Source organism: Cebus imitator, unplaced genomic scaffold (genome assembly GCF_001604975.1).
Source record: "Cebus imitator isolate Cc_AM_T3 unplaced genomic scaffold, Cebus_imitator-1.0 Scaffold18, whole genome shotgun sequence".
Taxonomy (NCBI): domain Eukaryota; kingdom Metazoa; phylum Chordata; class Mammalia; order Primates; family Cebidae; genus Cebus; species Cebus imitator.
The window spans coordinates 17,441,672-17,460,972 of record NW_016107333.1 but is presented as its reverse complement, the minus strand read 5'-3'; the positions used below and the strand labels follow the sequence as shown (position 1 = coordinate 17,460,972).

The following is a 19,301-nucleotide window of genomic DNA, read 5'->3' as shown; positions in this document are numbered from 1 at the left end:
TACTTTCAGATCACTAATTCCCAGTTCGTCTTTGGCAATATAGCAACACATGGCAGACAACGTGGTATAGTGGAAAGAGCATGGGTTTTGGATTTTGTCAGATACAGCTGCAAAGTATCTTAATTCTGCTTGGACATGTAATTTAACCTTTTTGTATTTTTGTTTTCTTGTCCATGAAGTAGACAATTTTAATAAAATTTTGGAGAATTGTTGTAAGAGTTAAATGAGACAATATATATACTTTTTAGGCACTCAAAAAATAGTAGTAGTAATAGTTCTTATTTTGGAAGGTGGTATGTGTGATGGTTAAAAACACCAACTTTGGGTCTTGGCTACTTGCATTGAAATCCTGGTCCTATCATAAATGGCTGTATAACAGAAGTCCAGTTATTCAACTACTCAGTGCCTCAGTTTCCTCATCTGTAAAATGGTATCTATTTCATAATGAGGATTAAATGAGTAAACATATATAAAATGCAACTATGTGTAGTACATAATGTTAGCTATGATGATGGTGGCAGCTGCTCTTTCTTTCCAGAACCCTCATTTAGGGTCATTGCATTTTTGTTATTAAAATTTCTTGTTCATTTTTCTCCTGACCCTTCCACCACCGGACATACCTATACACCATTTGTCTATATTGCACAAATAGTCTGAAGGGTCCATCTGCCTCACAACTGGGTTCTCTTTAATGTATCTTAACATTTTTAAAAGTCTTGATAAATTTTTAGGAAAATCTCATTGATTTTCAACTGAAACACTTATAAACTGAATATGTAGTACTGTGATACTCCTAGTAACTTGTCTGGAAATTGATCTAGGTCCAGCCTCACAATCCATGATTATGTTTCAAAAAGATACTTTTATATCCTAGAGCTAAAATATTTTCATTTTCTTTACAGAAAAAGCAATGATTTGTACTTATATGGAAAATAAAATGAAACTTAACTTGGGAAACCTTTCTATAAATCTTTTGTTACCAAGAATTTACCTTCTCATCTATCTTTTGGAAGGCTAGTCTATTAAAAGTCTGTTATAATTGTTATTGATCTCTCTCATTAATAAATGTCTAAAGATGTGATGCACAGTACAGATTTCACTGTCTATCTGGACCCAGCAGGGCCTATGACAAGCATGGCTAAATCATTTATCATTTTTGTAAGTTGGCATATATGATATAGGGAAATGTTGGATTTTTTTCTATTAAAGTGATAGAAATAAATATTTTTGATTCAATGAATCCTAGATACTTTTATCAAATATAAAATTTCATTAGGCATACCTGTTAAAATGGATAAATCTTAACTTATGTTTTCAAAGCATTGCAGGTTTTAAATTACTGTGTTAATATTTTGATAACTAATTGAATTTCTGAAAATGTGCCTTTTGAAAAATCTTTGTTTTAAACAGAACAATGAAAATGAAACTGCCCTACACTGTGCAGCTCAATATGGACACTCAGAAGTAGTTGCTGTTCTCCTAGAAGAGCTCACTGACCCGACAATTAGAAATAGCAAGCTGGAAACACCTTTGGACTTGGCGGCACTCTACGGACGGCTTAGAGTGGTAAAAATGATCATCAGTGCACATCCTAACTTAATGAGCTGCAACACTCGCAAGCACACGCCACTTCACCTTGCTGCGCGCAATGGCCACAAAGCAGTCGTGCAGGTGCTGCTGGAGGCAGGAATGGATGTGAGCTGTCAAGTGAGTCTGCTTTTAGCTACACTTTGAAAGTGATGATACTGTTGCTTGGCTTTGGGATTCACATGTGAAAACCTGTATGTAGAAATCTTTTAATCAAATTGTTCACAAGTATTTTTGTAACTACTAAATTCAAGGTACTCTACCATCTGCTTTGGGGAAATATGAAGAGCTACAAGGCATAATCTCTAACCTTATTCTAATTTGAGGTCTGTACACATAAGAAGTTAGTAGATGGCAGTTGTGTGTGGTATCATTAGTAATTGTTTCCTTTCTCCCAGTATCTAGCACACAGCCTAACATACATTAGGAATCCAGTCAAAGTTTAATTAATGAATGGAACAAAATTCACTTTAACATTGTTGAATATGTATTTTTTGCTTAGCATGTTAACATATTTAGAATTCAATTCTCACAGCTGTCCTGTGGGATTGAGAGCTATTAAGTTTCAGTTAAGAGATGAAGAATCAGATTCAAAGACTTAAGAAATTTGCCTGAGGACACATGGTTGATAAAACCAGAATGTGAATTTAGACTTACTGATTAAAGTGTATGTCTCTTTCCACAGTAATGTACTGTCTATGCATAACTAATGAAGGAATGATCACTATGCCTAAAGGCAATTGGAAAAAAAAATTGAAAAGGTGTGATTTGAGGTGAGCTTTGGAGGAAGAATAGCATTTGGATAGGTTTTGTTTCTCCCCAAGAAATGGGCAACCTACTTTAAAAAGCTTAATTTAATTTAATATATTTTATTATTATTTTTGAGGCAGCCTTTCTCTGTTGCCCAAGCTAGAGTACAGTGGTGGGTGGCATGATCTCAGCTCACTGCAGCCTCCACTTCCTGGGCTCAGGTGATCCTTCTGCCTCAGCCTCTCTAGTAGCTGGTGGAACTGCAGGTATACACCACCATGCCCCACTAAGTTTTGCATTTTTTGTAGAGATGAGGTCTGCTCTGTTGCCCAGGCTGGTCTTGAACTCCTGGGCTCAAGCAGTCCTTCCACCTTGGCAGCCCCAAGTGCAGGGATTATAGGCATGGGCTACTGGGCCTGACCACAAACTACTTTTAGTGTCCTAAGTTAGCCCCAACTCCAGGGTTAGTCTTTTTTTTTTTTTTTTTTTTTTTTTAACCATTTTCTCCTTTCATGGTTATTTCTTGGCTTCCAAGTTGATGTCAGCATTCTTATCTTCCAGAGACTTTTTTCTTTCTGTTATATTGTGACCTTCCCCCTTATTAGTAAGCCATTGCTGTGAAACAAACTATCCCAAAACTTAGTGGCTTAACACAATAACTCTATTTATCTCCTAATTCTGTGATTGGCAATTTAGTTTAAGCTCAACTAATGGTTCTTCTGGTCTTGGCTGGGTTCTCTCATGTGTGGGATCAACTGCAAGTCAATTATGTGTTTCTGTTTCAGAGGCTGGCTGGATGTTGTCTAGGGAATCCAGTCAAAGTTTAGGTGATAGGTGAGACTGCCACTTGTCTGTCATGATTCAGCAGGTCAGCCTGGGCTCATTCACATTGCATGCATGGTTTTGAGAGAGAGAACAGAATTGTACAAGGCTTCTTGAGGCCTAGGCTTGGAACAATCACACCTTCACTTCTGCTATGTTTGCTTGGTTGAAACAAGTCATAAAGGCAACCCATATTCAAGGAGTGGGAAAATAGAGTCTACCTCTGAATTAGAAGAGGGTGTGAATTGTTTGGCAAATTTTACAAATAATTTACACACTCCGGGTGGAATGTGTGCTCAAAGATGGGGCTATTTTTCCTAGGAATTGTTCAGAGATTGAATTCTGTATTTCCAGAGTTTTCTTTATTGAATTTAGAAAAATCTCAGGCCTTCCAATCTCAGATTTAAGGCTAGCACCCTGAACCAGAGTTTGCTTTAGAGCTTTGCCTGCATTATTTAGTAGTTTAGATATTTGTATTATCTTTTCTCAATTTCTTATTTACTCAACTTTGGCAGCCTCTCAAAAAAGCATAACAATTTTTCCTAACAGTCATATTAAGGAAAAACAGTCTTTCTTCTCAAAGGTATTGAAAATAAGTAGCTATGCTTACTGTTGTAGGTTATTTACTTAAAAGTTGTTTAATGATAAACTAGATGTTATTGTATAAATGTTGAATTTCTCTAATGTGGATGTACTGCTTTCATGACACTTCTGTAATATTTCTAAACTTGATTGCACAGACTGCATTATAACCAAGAACTTTCACTCTGACTGAGGTCAGTAAGCCTCTTGGTATCCCTGGCCAGGATCTTTTCATGTTTTGTACTAGAGGACATGACCAGAAGGGAAAGAGTTTAGATTCAGTTTTATAAATATATATGATGTGTGCTTTTTTTTCTGCAGAACACTGTATTTTATGCTTTTGGAGAATAAAAAATAAAAAATATATCTGCCCCACACTTAGTGGAGGAGACAAAAAATTTGCAAGAATAACTCCCATCCATGACACATAATAAATGCTAAAACAAAGAGCTGTGGATCTACAGGTGAGAATATGGACTTTAAGAGGGAGAACATGAGAAGTCATTGATGGAAATGACATTTGAAGAGGACATTTGAAAGTCCAACAGGACTTTGAATTTTAGGTGAAATTTAGCTTGCATCTGTGCATTATTTGGCTAAAGAGTATTTTAAAATATTTAATTTGAGTGCTTTTAGATGGTGTAAATGCTTTCCAAGGCTCCGACCTCATTCTACCATTTTAAATCATTGCCAGTGTCATTCCTTTAGATTTTCTGCTTGGTCTTCACTACATTTGGATTTGTTATTCATGTATCAGAGGAAAGGCAGACAATATATTTAGATCACTTTGAACACCTAATCAAAAGCATCAGGGGTGGTACCTGAGTAAGGTGGGCAACTTTTGTGTTGCTATAACCTCTTTCACTGACACTCACTCTAAGAGTTGAAGTAGAACTGACAATAGCTTTCTAAAATATTTCTCAATAAAATGAATATTCCATCATTTATTTAGCCTTAGTTGATATTTTGCTTTTCTTATTGTTGCTTTGTTCATAGAAGACATGTTTTTTTGGTCTCATTACCTTTTTTTTGGGGGGGGAGGGGGTGAATATTTAATTTTATTACTCAAATTAATTGTTACCAAGTTTTTCCCATCAGACTCAGTGCAAAATTTTTTAATATCAAGTAGGTGTTTGTTGATATTCTCACTGGCTGACAATGAACAATGCTAGCTAGTAACCTTAAATTGTTTTAGTAGCTTTACTATTCATTAAACTACTCTAGTTAACCTGTTGGGAATTAGCAGTATTAAAAGTAATTCCATTTGGTAAATTATAGTATTGTACTTTTAGACTACAATTACATTCAAGTTATTATGAATAAATCTTTAAAATTTATAGATAGCTTTTGAGGATCTTGTCTTTTCCTAGTAATTAGGTATGATTTGATTTTATTTTACTTTTTTTTTTTTTTTTTTAAAGACAGGGTCTTACTCTGCTACCCAGGCTGAAATACAGTGGTATGATCATGGCTCACTTCAGCCTAGACCTCCCAAGCTCAAGTGATCTTCCTGCTTCAGCTTCCTGAGTAGGTGGGACTCTAGGCATGTGTAGCCATGCTCAGCTAACTTTTTTTAGTTTTTATAGAGAAGGGGTTTCACTATGTTGCCCAGGTTGGTCTCAAACTCCTGGGCTCAAGTGATCCTCCTGTTTTGGCCTTCCAAAGTGCTGCCATTACAAGTGTGAGCCACTGCACCTGGCCTATGTATGTTTTTAAATCCAGCATTGATGTTGGTATTTGCTCTAGAAGTTTATTTTCTGCATCATTACTCTCTGAGTAATTTTAAATTATAACACATATTTAAAATAGTAGTAATGCTTTGGACAAATTTCATATCATATTTACTTATAAATCCTTTAGTCTTTAAATATTTATTAATAAAGAGAATCAGTCAAAGTAAGATATTAAGAAAGTAGTGATGAATGGGCAATTTTCCCTTGAAACTGACAATTATTTTTATAGATTTTGAACTTGATTTTGGGTAATCAGGTAGCGATAGTGCCATATCATGCTAGTACTTTCATTGTGTGTGTTTCTTATAAGTTTCTGAAATCAAAACCTGAAGAGTTAAATAACTAGTAAAACATTAAGCCAATTAGAGTTTATGTGAGTGTTAAAGGAAATGAAAATAAAATTACAGAAAGTTAATAATAAAGAGTACAAGTTTCCACGCTAAGAACTGTTAAGATGCAAAATTGAATCAGGTACAGTTTTTGCTCTCAAAGGCTTATAGAGGCACCAGAAATAAGATATGTGCATAAGTGATATATTATCCATTGTAATCTATTTACTCTCTGATTTCCCCAGATGATAATTTCATGACTTCTGTCTTCTCATAACTTCAACACCTCCTTCTTTATCATCTCTCTCTAATCATGATGCTGTTTTTATTTCACTGAGGAAATCACAAGCAATCACAAATTTCCACCACCATGTCTGCCAACGTACCTGTGTCTGCGTTCCTTCCTGGTGCTTTAAATGAACCTTTTAGATTTGTATATAAGGCTAATTCCTCTCTTCTTGTTTAATGGATCTTATCCTTTCTTGTCTACTTGGGATACATTGCTCTGACAAATATTTTCTGTTTTTAGTACCATACCGTTCCCATAAGGATGCAAAGATATAATATTTACCATCTGTTTTTTTTTTTTTTTTTTTTTTTTGAGATGAGGTTTCACTTTGTCACCCAGGCTGGAGTGCAGTGGTGTAATCTCGGCTCACTGCAATCTCTGCTTCCTGGGCTCAGGTGATTCTCCTGCCTCAGCCTTCCGAGTAGCTGGGACTACAAGCACACACCAGCATGCCTGGCTAATTTTTGTATTTTTTAGTAGAGACAGGGTTTCACCATGTTGGCCAGGATGGTCTTGATCTCTTGACTTTGTGATCCGTATGCCATGGCCTCCCAAAGTGCTGGAATTACAGGGGTGAGTCACCGCACCCAGCCAATATTTCCCGTATTTTAAAAAAACTTTCTTTTGATCTCACATTTCCTTCTCCTTATCCCCTTTCTCTGACCCCCTTTATAGCAACATATTTAGAAAGGCTTGTTTTTACTCACGGTATCCAATTCCTTTCCTCCATTCTCTCTTGAAGCTACTCTAACTCCCTCACTCTTTTAAAAGTCCTGATATATTCCTTTGTAAAGTTGTCTAATGACTGACATACTTTTAGATCCAATAGTTAATTCCTGCTTCTCATCTTCCTTGATTAATCATCAGCACTGACAAAGCCAATCTCTCTCTCTCTTCTTTGAACTACTGTTTTCTTTTGACCTCTGAGATACCACTGTCTTTTGGTTCTCATTTAGTTCACTGGTGACTTCTTGAAGAAGCTGGGGAAGTATGTTTGATTCTGTGAGTTAGCCTAGGAATCTCTGCTCCATGTGTCTATTATCTTCCTCCTGGGACTAGGCAGGGCATAGACTGTGCACAAGAGAGCAACCTCAACCACGCAAGTCCAGTTTGGGCCTCCCCTTGCATCATGTTGGCCACCATCCATTGGCTAAATCAGGTCACAAAACCAAGCCTCAAATAAAGGAGTAGAGAAATAACTCATGTAAGTGGAAAGAACTAAAAAGTCATATGGCAAAGAGCATATAAAAGGAGAGGCCAATAATGTAATCTATCATGTCCCTATTCCATAGTTAACTGTTCTCATCTTCTTGATCTCTAAGCATCAGCATGTCCCAGGGCTTAGTCCTCAAACATCTTTTCTTCTCTGTCTATACCTACTTCCTCATTGACCTCATCCTATCTTTTGGCTTCAAATATCATCTTCATCTGACTATTACCAAGTCTATTTCTTCATCTCAGTTCCACTCTTACCTCTAAATTTGTATATGCGATTGCTTACTGGGCATATCTATTGGATGACTAATAGGCTTCTCAAACTCAGCATTTCCAAAGCTGAAAATAGAGCATCTGTAACCCTTTTGTTTCCAAAATTTGCATATCACTTAGTCTTTCCCATTTTGTCAAATGCAAGTGCCATCCTTCTAGTTGTTTGGGCCAGACTTTAGAATTTCTTTCAGATGTTACATTCAGTTCTTCAGCAAATCCTATTGGCTCCGTGTTCAAACCGTATCCAGAATTTCGCTACTTTACGTTATCTTCAAGATTAACACTATAGACCAAGACCTAATCCTCTCTTGCCTCCTGACTTGTTTTCCTCCTCTTCTTTGCTTCTGTGTAGTCTGCTTAGGTTGCCACAACAAAATATTATAGACTGAGTGACCTAAGCAACAGAAATTAATTTCCTCATAGTTCTGGAGACTAGAAAGTCTGAGATCAAGTTCTGACCAACTCAGTTTCTAAGCGTGGGCTCTCTTCCTGGCTTGTTAGATGGCTGCCTTCTTGTTATATCCTCACATGGCCTTTCTTCTGTGCATGAATGGAGAGAGTTCTCTCATGTTTCCTTCTCGTATAAGGACACCAGTTCCACTGGATTAGGGCCCCACCCTGATGACCTAATTTAATCTTAACTGCTTCCAGAAAGGCCATATACAGTCACACTGGAGGTTAGGGCCTTAGCATGTGAGTTTTGGGGTATACAGACAGTCTATAACAGAGTCCCTTTCATTTATTTTCAACCACATCAGCCAGAAGTGATCCCATTCAGTCAGGTAATTTCACTTTCCTACTCAAAAACGCCTCTATTGGTTTTTCATTTCACTCAGACCAAAGCCGGAGTCCTTACAGTGTCTGACAGGGTTTTATATTACTTAGTTCCACTGTCTCTCTGCAGCTACCACCTACAACTCTTCCTTGACCTTCTTCACTCGGGCAAGCTTCAGCTACAGTGGCCTTGTTGTTCTTGTTACACATTATGTACGTTCCTACCTCCAGGCCTCTGCCTTACTAACCCCCATGAGTTTTCCCCACTACTTTCCTCAGGTATCTTCTCCAATGTCACCTTAACAGGGAGGCTTTCCTTTACTTATCTTACTCACTACCCCAGCAACTCCCTTTCTTTCACTTTTAACTGAACCCTGGTTTCCCTGTGAGGATACCCTATCCCCCCTTGCCTCCTCATGCCATGATGCTCCAGGCATGATGCTCCAGTAGAAAGAAAATTTGTTTCATACTTTCATGGAGTTATAGACTAGTAGGGATGACAGAAAATAAGCACATAAACAACATAAAAATGACAAATTGCAGTGAGTGGTATAATGGAAACAAATTGGTTGCTGTGATTGAGATGGAAGGGTCAGGGGCGGTCTTTCTTTGAATGTGCTCCTTAAATGAGGCTAATGCTCTAAGAGCCTCAGAGGAGTGAGAGACGAAGCCAAGAAATAGGAGGGCTTATAGGAAACATAATGTAGGGAGAGTGAAGAGGCTGATTAAAGAATATTCAGGGAGTTTGGAAAAAAGAGGTCTGTAAAGAAGCAGCTGTAAGAGAAATGCCAAGACAGCACAATTTCATGTAATTAGTTCATTTACCATATATTTGTTGAGTGCCTACTATGTGCCAGAGGATATAGCAGTAACAAAAGTAGGCAGAAATTGTGCCTAAAAGAGGGAAGGTGACTCTTCATAAAGTGTGGAATAAAGAGAAGTAAGATAGGCAATAGATGCTTGAAGTAAAAGCATGTTCACAGCTTTTCTTCGGTTGGTTGTTTTGTTTCTGGATAGCGGAGGGGTGTGTTTGTTTATGGAGAAAGATTGCCTTGAAGATGCAAGAGGCAGAGATGATCAAAATTCGAGAAGAAGCAGAAAGTGATAGAATAAAGAGTACAAGTGGAGAATTAGTGTTAATGAGGGGAAAGAAAGATTCCTTTGAGATGAAGGGAAGAAGGAGAGAATGAGTAAAGACGGAGACTGGAAGCCCCTAGTTTAATAAAGAAAGATTTCCTCTTTTTGAAAGGAACAATGATATTCTGAATTTTTTGAAGACACATCATATTTCTCTTGTGCCACTTTTCCCCCAGTTTAAACATTCTTATAACCTTTATTCTTTCTTCACACAATTTTTTTCTAGGTTCTTTATTCTTTGACACTTTCTTTTCTGGACACATTGTATTCTGTCGTTGGTCCTAGAAGTTAGATATCCACAATGGAACACACTACTCTAGATATGGTCTAGCTAATGCAAAAGAACTGCTGCCTTCCAACTTGTTCAGACATTATATGTTTGTTGACAAACGCTAAGTTATCTTTTAAGTTCTTTTTTTTTTTTTTTTTTATATATATATACCCTAAGTTCTGGGATACATGTGCAGAAAGCGCAGGTTTGTATACATGTGCCATGGTGGTTTGCTGCACCCATCAACAAATCTGAAAAGCAATGATGGGCATGCATGTTTCAAAGGCACCTTTTCACAGGGCTTAAGGGCAAGAAGATGAAAATAAAACCTTAAATTTTTTTTTTTTTTTTAATTCCAAGAGGTTCCTCCGTGGCTAAGTACCATACACAGTACCAGGGGATTTTACTTCTGAGTTAAATGCCATTCTATTTGTTTTTTCTTCATCTCCAGTAAGGTTATCTTTATTCACCAGTTGTTACAATAGCTGTGGGTCTTGCTTCTCATAATTTTATGCTATCTGTGATATTTTCTCTACTGATCGTCATCACAATCTTTATTTCTTACCACCATTGTTATCTTTATTTTCTCCTCAATCAAGAGTTAGTCTTCCTTTATCTGGTTATTTTCTTTTGCAGGCTTCAGGAGGATTATGGTTGGAGTGCTAAATTTGGATAGGGGAACCAGTGTAGCTAAGCTCTGACATCTTTGCATCCCTTCCCATCTCTGTTCTGGTACTCTGGTAGAATAGATAACCTAAAAACCACTTTAAAACATCTATAATTTTGGATTAAATATAACAAACATTCCTTTAAATGCACAACTGAGCTTCTGTGGAAGTCACAGAAATACAGCCAAAAAGGAAGGGAAGCTGAAACCCAGGGGTGTAAACATGAACTTTATCTTCTCTCCCATTTTCCTGTGACTTATCTTGTTTTCCTCAGCTTTGATGCTACCAAGGCTTGACTTTAATTGATTGGATATTTCCAATCAATGAGATAATTTTTTTTTGCTTTTATCAACAATTCAGTTATTGATGTTAACATATATATCATTTCAGTTCTTTTTGCTGTTTTCATCACTGTGTTCAGAGGTTTGTCTTTTTCCCCTCCGCAAAAGGTGCTGAGATGTTATGAGTTCCTTATTTGTGGTTATTGGGTAAGTTTTGAAATGTCACTGTGTTAAAACTGCATGATTATATATTTTGGAAATTTCATTTGTTTAAAATGATTAACTTAAATAAAATGGAGGAGTTTGATCCACAATAAGAAAAGCAGGACTGATCACCAGATATGGGAGTCTTTGGGTTCACCTAGTTGAAACAGTGCTCATTTAAGTGAGAATATTAGACAGTTAGACATGGACTCTGTCTAGGGTGTGATAAGCCACAGGGCACTTGATTTTTTTTTTTTTTAATCTTTCTTTATACTTTGGCAAAATATTCTTACATTTTTCTCATCTGTGATAAAAAGAAGGAAATTATTACATAATTTACCTATATTTTGAAAAGCCCATGGGTTTGACATATTTAAATTATGTACACTGTGTGACAACATTGTAATAGTAGTAAATAGTTCTTGGTACCACTGTTTACCTTAGAATTATGAGACCAATCCATTCCATTTGACAGTTCTCATGTCCTCTTACCAAAGAAGCTAATTGTAGCAACCTTGGATTTTTAAAAGTGGATTCATTTTTACAGGCTAAAAATATGTTTAGCACCTACTAACCTTTTCTATTTTTATTGAAGGATTCTGTGTCTTCTTATTGTAAAAAAACATTAGTTTTACTTAACATTTTTATCTTGGAATAATGTAAAGGATATACATGCGTTTAATTAAATAATAACATAATTGAGGTTACTTTTAAAATAGGTTTTCTAATTGCTTTTTTAGTAGAAATATTATTGATAATACTTGTCATTATAGTTTAATAAAACACTTAAAAATCTTATTTGTTGTATATTTATCTTATTTAACTGTCCCAATAACTGTATTAGGTTTTTAAAATTTGTATTGTATTTTTGATTTTCCTACACAACATGGATTTATCTGTTAGGTTTTTAATATTTTTCTCATAGGATATTTGAATTTTCAGAAATCTTAAGTGATTTTCCCAAGGTTATGTAGCTATTAAAAGCTAAGCTGCCACTGGAAACCCAGGTTTGCTACATCTGCTTTTACCAGAAAGAGATTTGTTTACTTATGGTGGAGATCATGTATTTTTATTGTCTAGAATATAGTAGTTCCCACTGCCCACTCAACCTTTATCTGAGGTTTAGTTTTCTACAGTTTCAGATACCTGCAGTCAACCACAGTCTGAAAACATTAAATGGAAAATTATAGAAATAAACTCATGAGTTTTAAATTGCATGCCATTCTGAGTAACATGATGAAATCTCTCACCATCATACTTTGTCTTGCTTGGACGTGAAATCATCTCTTTAGTCAGCATCTCCATGCTGTAGACACAACTCGCCTATTAGTAGCCCTCTTGGTTATCAGATTGACTGTACTGGTATTGCACTGCTTGGCTTCAAGTCACCCATATTTTACTTAACAATAGTCCCAAAGCACAAGAGTAGCGATGCTGACAATTTGAATATTCCAAAGAGAAGCTGTAAAGTACTTTCTCTAAGTGAAAAGGTGAAAGTTCTTGACTTACTAAAGAAAAGAAAACATTGTACGTAGAGGTTGCTAAGATCTATAATAAGAATAAATCCTCTATCCGAAGTTGTGAAGAAAGAAAAAGAAACTTGTACTAGTTTTGCTGTTGTACCTCAAACTGCAGAAGTTACAGCTATAGTGCATGGTAAGTACTTGTTAAGATGGAAAGGGCCTTAAATCTGTGGATGGAAGACAGGAACAGAAATGAATTCTGATTGATGACTTTTGGGTTCAGTACTATCTTTGGTTTGAGACATCCACTGGGGTTCTTGGAATATATTCCCTATGTATAGGGGGGACCCTTTCAGTGTCTACAGTGTGCATCATCCTTTATCAAAGTATCTGAGAAACCAAATCAGTGCCAAAAGTAGACATTATTATATTTTTAAATAGTTTGTTTAGATCTAGCCTCATATTACCCATTCTCTTTATTTATCATTACCTCTTGTATCTCAGCTCCTTTTCTGAATCCTATAGAAATTTTTTCAGTAAAAGTCTAAGTAACCACTCATTTTTAATCTGTCTGAAAATATTTTTATTTTACTTTCATTCTTAGAAGGTAGTTTGGCTGAATGTAGAATGCTAGGTTGATAGTTTTTTTTTTTCTCTGCTAGGATGATATATTTTTTTCTTGTTACATGAAGGTATTATACTTTCTTCTGAGTTTATTATTTTTGTTGAGAAGTCAGCTGTTGATCTAATTATTATTTCTTTTTAGGCAATTTTTTTCCCTCAGTGTTTTAAGTTATTATCTTAGTAGTTTTGTAGTTTTACTGTGATACATCCAAGATGTATTCTTTTCATTTATTTTGCTTGCTGGTCTAGAACTCAGTGTCTTATCAGTTATGGAAAGTTCTTATCCACTGACTATTCTTTACCTCTATCTTCTTCTTCTAAAACTCTGATTAGACATATGTTGGCTCCTCTTATTTTATCCTATCATTCATATTTTCCATCTCTCATTTCTTTTTTACTTTCTTTGTTTATTCATTTCTATAATCATTTAAAAATTTTAAATGTAAAATATTTGTAGGTATATAGTAGGTATATATATTTATGGGTACATGAGATATTTTGGTACAGGCATGCAATTTATAATAATCAAATCATGGGAAACTTGAATATCCATCCCCCCAAACATTTATCTTTTATGTTACAAACAATTATATTCTTTTAGTTATTTTTAAATGTACAATTGAATTATTACTGATTATAGTGCCCCTGTTGTCCTATCAAGTACTAGGTCTTATTCATTCTTTCTAACTATTTTTTGTACCCTTTAACCATCCCCACCTTATTCCAACCCCTATGCCCCCACTACCCTTCCTAGCTTCTGGTAACTGTCCTTCTTTATCTCCGTGAATTCAGTTGTTTTGATTTTTAGATCCCACAAATAACTGAGAACATGTGATATTTGTCTTTCTGAGCCTGTCTTATTTCACTTAATATAATGATCTTCAGCTCTATCCAAGTATTTGCAAATGACAGAATCTTATTCTTTTTTGTGGCTGTATAGTACTACAATAAAGTGTGTGTGTGTGTGTGTGTGTGTGTGTGTGTGTGTGTGTGTACAGACCACATTTTCTTTATCTTTCATCTGTTGATGGACACTTAGGTTGCTTCCAAATTTTGGCTGTTGTGAACAGTGCCACAACAAACATGAGATTATAAATATCTCTTCAGTATACTGATTTCCTTTCTTTGGGGTGGATATCCAGCAGTGGGATTGCTAGATAGTTTGATAGTTCTGTTTTTAGTTTCTTGAGAAACCTCCAAGCTGTTCTTCATAGTGGTTGTACTAATTTACATTCTCATCAACAGTATGTGAGGGTTCCCTTGTTTTCACATCCTCGCCAGCATTTGTAATTGCTTAACATTTGAATAAAAGCCATTTTAACTGGGGTGAGATGATATTTCATTGTAGTTTTGATTTGCATTTCTCTGATGATCAATGATGCTGAGCACCTTTTCATATATCTGTTTGCCATTTGTGTGTCTTCTTTTGAGAAATATCTATTCAAATGTTTTGTTAATATTTTAATTGGATTATTAGATGTTTTCCTGTAGAGTTGTTTGAGCTCCTTATATATTCTGGTTATTAATCCCTTGTCACATGAGTAGTTTGCAAATATTTTCTCCCATTCTGTGGGTTGTCTCTTCACTTTGTTGATTGTTCTTTTGCTGTGCGGAAACTTTTAAATTTCATTTAATTTGTACATTTTTACTTGGTTGCTTGTGCTTGTGGGGTATTACTCAAGAAATCTTTGCTGAGACCAATATCCTAGAGATTTTTCCCAAAGTTTTTCTGTAGTAGTTTCATAGTTTGAGGTCTTAGATTTAAATCTTTAAATCATTTTTATTTGATTTTTGTATACTGTGAGAGATAGAAGTCTAGTTTCATTCTTCTGCATATGGATATCCAGTTTTACCAGCATCATTTATTGAAGACTATCTTTTCCCCAGTGTATATTCTTAGCTCTTTTGTCAAAAATGAGTTCACTGTAAGTGTGTGGATTTGTTTCTAGGTTTTCTGTCCCATTGGTCTATGTGTCTGATTTTATACCAGTGCCATACTGATTTGGTTACTATAGCTCTGTAGCATAATTTGAAGTTAGGTAATGTCATTCCTTCAGTTTTATTCTTTTTACTTAGGATCGCTTTGGCTATCCTGGGTCTTTTGTGATTCTATATAAATTTTGGGATATTTTTCCATTTCTGTGAAAAATGTCATTGGTATTTTGATAGATATTCCATTGAATCTATAGACTGCTTCGATTAGTATGGACATTTTAACAGTGTTGATTCTTCCAATCCATAAACATGGAATATCTTTCAATTTTTGGTGTCCTCTTCAATTTCTTTCATCAGTATATTACAGTTTTCATTGTAAAAGAAAATTTTCACTTCTTTGATTAATTCCTAGGTATTTAGGAATTAATCTATGATAGAGATTTTTTACTTCTTTGATTAATTCCTAGGTATTTAGTTTTATGTGTGGCTATTGTAAATGAGATTTTAAAAATTTTCTTTTTCACCTTGTTTACTGTTGGCATATAGAAATGCTGCTTATTTTTGTATGTTGATTTTGTATTCTGCAATTTTGATACTTTTTTTTATCAGTTCTAATAGTTTATCGGTGGAGTCTTTTGGTTTTTTCAAATATAAGATTATATTATCTGCAAACAAGGATAATTTGACTTTGTCCTTTCCAATTCAGATGTCATTAACATCTTTCTCTTGTTTGATTGATATACCTAGGACTTCCAGTACTATTTTGAGTAACAGTGGTGCAAGTGGGCATCCTTATTGTATTCCAGATCTTAGAGGAAAGACTTTTCAGCTTTCCCTCATTCAGTATGATACTAGCCATGCATCTGTCATATGGCTTTTATTACGTTGAGACATTTTGAGGATTTTTTTTTTTAAATCATGAAGAGATGTTAGACTTCATCAAACATGTTTTCAGCATCAGTTGAAATGATCATATATATATTTTTAATAAATATTTATATTTTATTGCACTTTAGGTTCTAGGGTACATGTGCATGACATGCAGAATTGTTGCATAGGTACATACATGGCAATGTGGTTTGCTGCCTCCATCACCCTGTCACCTATATCTGGCATTTCTCCCCATGTTATCCCTCCCCAACCTCCCTAGCCACTGCTGTCCCTCCCCTATTCCCCCACGACAGACCCCAGTGTGTGATGCTCCTCTCCCTGTGTCCATGTGTTCTCATTGTTCAACATGCACCTATGAGTGAGCACATGCGATGTTTGATTTTCTGTTCTTTCGTCAGTTTGCTGAGAATGATGGTTTCCAGATTTATCCATGTCCCTACAAAGGACACAAACTCATCATTTTTTTATGGCTGCATAATATTCCACGTGTATATATGCCACATTTTCCTTGTCCAGTCTATCATTGATGGGCATTTGGGTTGGTTTCAGGTCTTTGCTATTGTAAACCGTGCCACAATGAACATACGTGTGCATGTGTCTTTATAATAGAATGATTTATAATCCTTTGGATATATACCCAGTAATGGGATTGCTGGGTCAAATGGAATTTCTATTTCTAGGCCCTTGAGGAATTGCCACACTGTCTTCCACAATAGTTGAACTAATTTAAACTCCCACCAACAATGTAGAAGCGTTCTCCAGCATCTGTTGTCTCCAGATTTTTTAGTGATCACCATTCTGACTGGTGTGGGATGATATCTCAGTCTGGTTTTGATTTGCATTTCTCTAATAACCAGTGATGATGAGCATTTTTTCCTGTGTTTCTTGGCATCATATACGTCTTCTTTTGACAAATGTCTGTTCATGTCCTTTGCTCACTTTTGAATGGGTTTGTTTTTTTCTTGTATATCTGTTTTAGTTCTTTGTGGATTCTGGATATTATCCCTTTGTCAGATGAGTAGATTGCAAAAATTTTTTCTCATTCTGTTGGTTGCCAGTTCACTCTAATGATTGTTTCTTTTGCTGTACAGAAGCTCTGGAGTTTAATTAGGTCCCATTTGTCTAATGCGGCTTTTGTTGCCAATGCTTTTGGTGTTTTAGTCATGAAGTCTTTGCCTATGCCTCTGTCCTGAATGGTTTTGCCTAGGTTTTCTTCTAGGGGTTTTATGGTGTTAGGTCTTATGTTTAAGTCTTTAATCCACCTGGAGTTAATTTTAGTGTAAGGTGTTAGAAAGGGGTCCAGTTTCTACTTTCTGCACATGGCTAACCAGTTTTCCCAACACCATTTATTAAACAAGGAATCCTTTCCCCATTGCTTGTTTTTGTCAGGTTTGTCAAAGATCAGATGGTTGTAGATGTGTGGTGTTGCCTCCAAGGCCTCTGTTCTGTTCCATTGGTCTGTATCTCAGTTTTGATACCAGTGCCATGCTGTTTTGATTACTGTAGGCTTGTAGTATAGTTTGAAGTCAGATAGTGTGATGCATCCAGCTTTGTTCTTTTTGCCTAGGATTGTCTTGGCTATGTGGGCTCTCTTTTGGTTACATATGAAGTTTAAGGTGGATAACTTCAACATCAACAAAAAGGACGTTCACTCAGAGACTCCATCTGAAAGGCACCAACTACAAAGACCACAGGTAGATAAATCCACAAAGAGGGAAGAAACCAGCGCAAAAAGGTATACCATTTAGGGTATAACACATATACCATTTTAGGGTAAAAGTTTTCTTCGTTCAGCACTTTAAATATGTCATGCCACACACTCCTGACCTTTAAGGTTTTTATTGAAAAGTCTGCTGCCAGATATATTGGGGTTCCATTGTATATTATTTGTTTCTTTTCTCTTGCTGCTTTTGGAATTATTTATGTATCTTTGACCCTTGGGAGTTTGATTATTAAATACCTTGAAGTAGTCTTCTTTGGGTTAAATCTGCTTGGTAGCTCTATAACCGTCTTGTCCCTGAATATTGATATCTTTCTCTGGGTTTGGGAAGTTCTCCAATATTATCTCTTGGAATAAACCTTCTACCCCTAACTCTTCCTCTACCTTCTCTTAAGGTCAGTAACTTTTAGATTTGCCCTTTGAGGCCATTTTCTAGATGTTGAAAGGAGGCCCTATTGCTTTTTATTCTTTTTTATTGTGTCTTCTCACTGCATTTTCAGATACCTGTCTTCAAGCCCACTAATTCTTTCTTCTTGATTAATTCTGCTCTTAAGAGACTCTAATGCATTCTATATTACATTATTTGCAATTTTCCAACTCTAGCATTTTTGCTTGACTCTTTTTAATTATTTCAGTCTTTTTGTTAAACTTATCTGAGAGAATTCTGAATTCCTTTTCTGTATTATCTTGAATTTCTTTGAGTTTCTTCAGAATAGCTATTTTAAATTCTTGGTCTTAAAGATCATATATCTGTTTTTATCCAGGATTGGTCCCTGGTGCCTTATCTAGTTCATTTGGTGAGGTTATGTTTTCTTCGATGGTCTTGATACTTACAGATATTCATCAGTGTCTAGGCATTGAAGAGTTAGATATTGATTGTAGTCTTCACAGACTGGGGTTGTTTGTACCTGTCCTTCTTAGGAAGACTTTCCAGGTATTTGAAGGGACGTGGGCCCCAAATCCGCTAACACTGTGGTTTTTGCAGACTCATAGAGATACTGCCTTACTGGACTTGGATAAGATCTGGAAGAATTCTCTGTATTACCAGGCAGAGACTGTTCTTCTTTCTCCTTACTTTCTCCCAAAGAACAGTCTGTCTCTCTCTGCGGAGCCACCTGTACCTGGGGGTGTGGTGATGCAAACACCCCTTTGGTAACCACTGCTGGGATTGTATTGGGTCAGACCTGAAGCCAGCATGGCACTGTATCCTTATCTTCAGGGCAGTGAGTCCCCCAGATCCCGGGCATGTACAGAGTAGCTGTCTGGAAGCCAAGGATTAGAGTCAAAAACCTTAGCAGTTTACCTGATGTTCTAATCTATGGCAGCTAAGCTGGCACTCACACTGCATTCTAAAGTCCTTCTCACTCTTTCTTCCCTTTTCCATAAGCAGAGGAGCCTCTCCCTGTGGCCACCACCATCTCTGGTCCACGAGTTCTTCTAGGTCACTGCCAATGTTTACTTATAGCCCAAGGTTTTTTTTTTTTTTTTTTTTTTTTTTTTTTTTTTTTTTTTTTTTTTTTTTTTTTTTTCAGCTTATGGTCAGTGCTGCCAGGCCTGAGACTTACCTTATAGGGCAGTAGCCTCCCCTCTGGTCCAGGACAGATTCAGAAATGTCCAAGAGCCTAGGCCTGGACTTGGGGATTCCATGTGTCTGCTTGTTGTATTTCCCTACTGTGGCCAGAGTGGTACCTTAGGTGCAAGGCAAAGTCCCCTTTATTTTTCCCTCTTTTTTCTTTTTTTTTTTTTTTTTTTT

General features: G+C 36.1%; 1 protein-coding gene across 16 annotated transcripts in view; it reads left to right on the top strand.

Annotated features, from left to right (window-relative positions):
- The window catches only part of ANKS1B (ankyrin repeat and sterile alpha motif domain containing 1B), a 1,267,908-nt gene that overhangs the window by 177,255 nt on the left and 1,071,352 nt on the right, over positions 1-19,301 (top strand). For all 16 annotated transcript variants that reach the window (XM_017511074.2, XM_037734055.1, XM_017511056.2 and 13 more), the window contains exon 4: positions 1,411-1,707. In XM_017511074.2, coding sequence (XP_017366563.1) covers positions 1,411-1,707 — 297 coding nt within the window. The remainder of the gene's footprint in view (positions 1-1,410; positions 1,708-19,301) is intronic.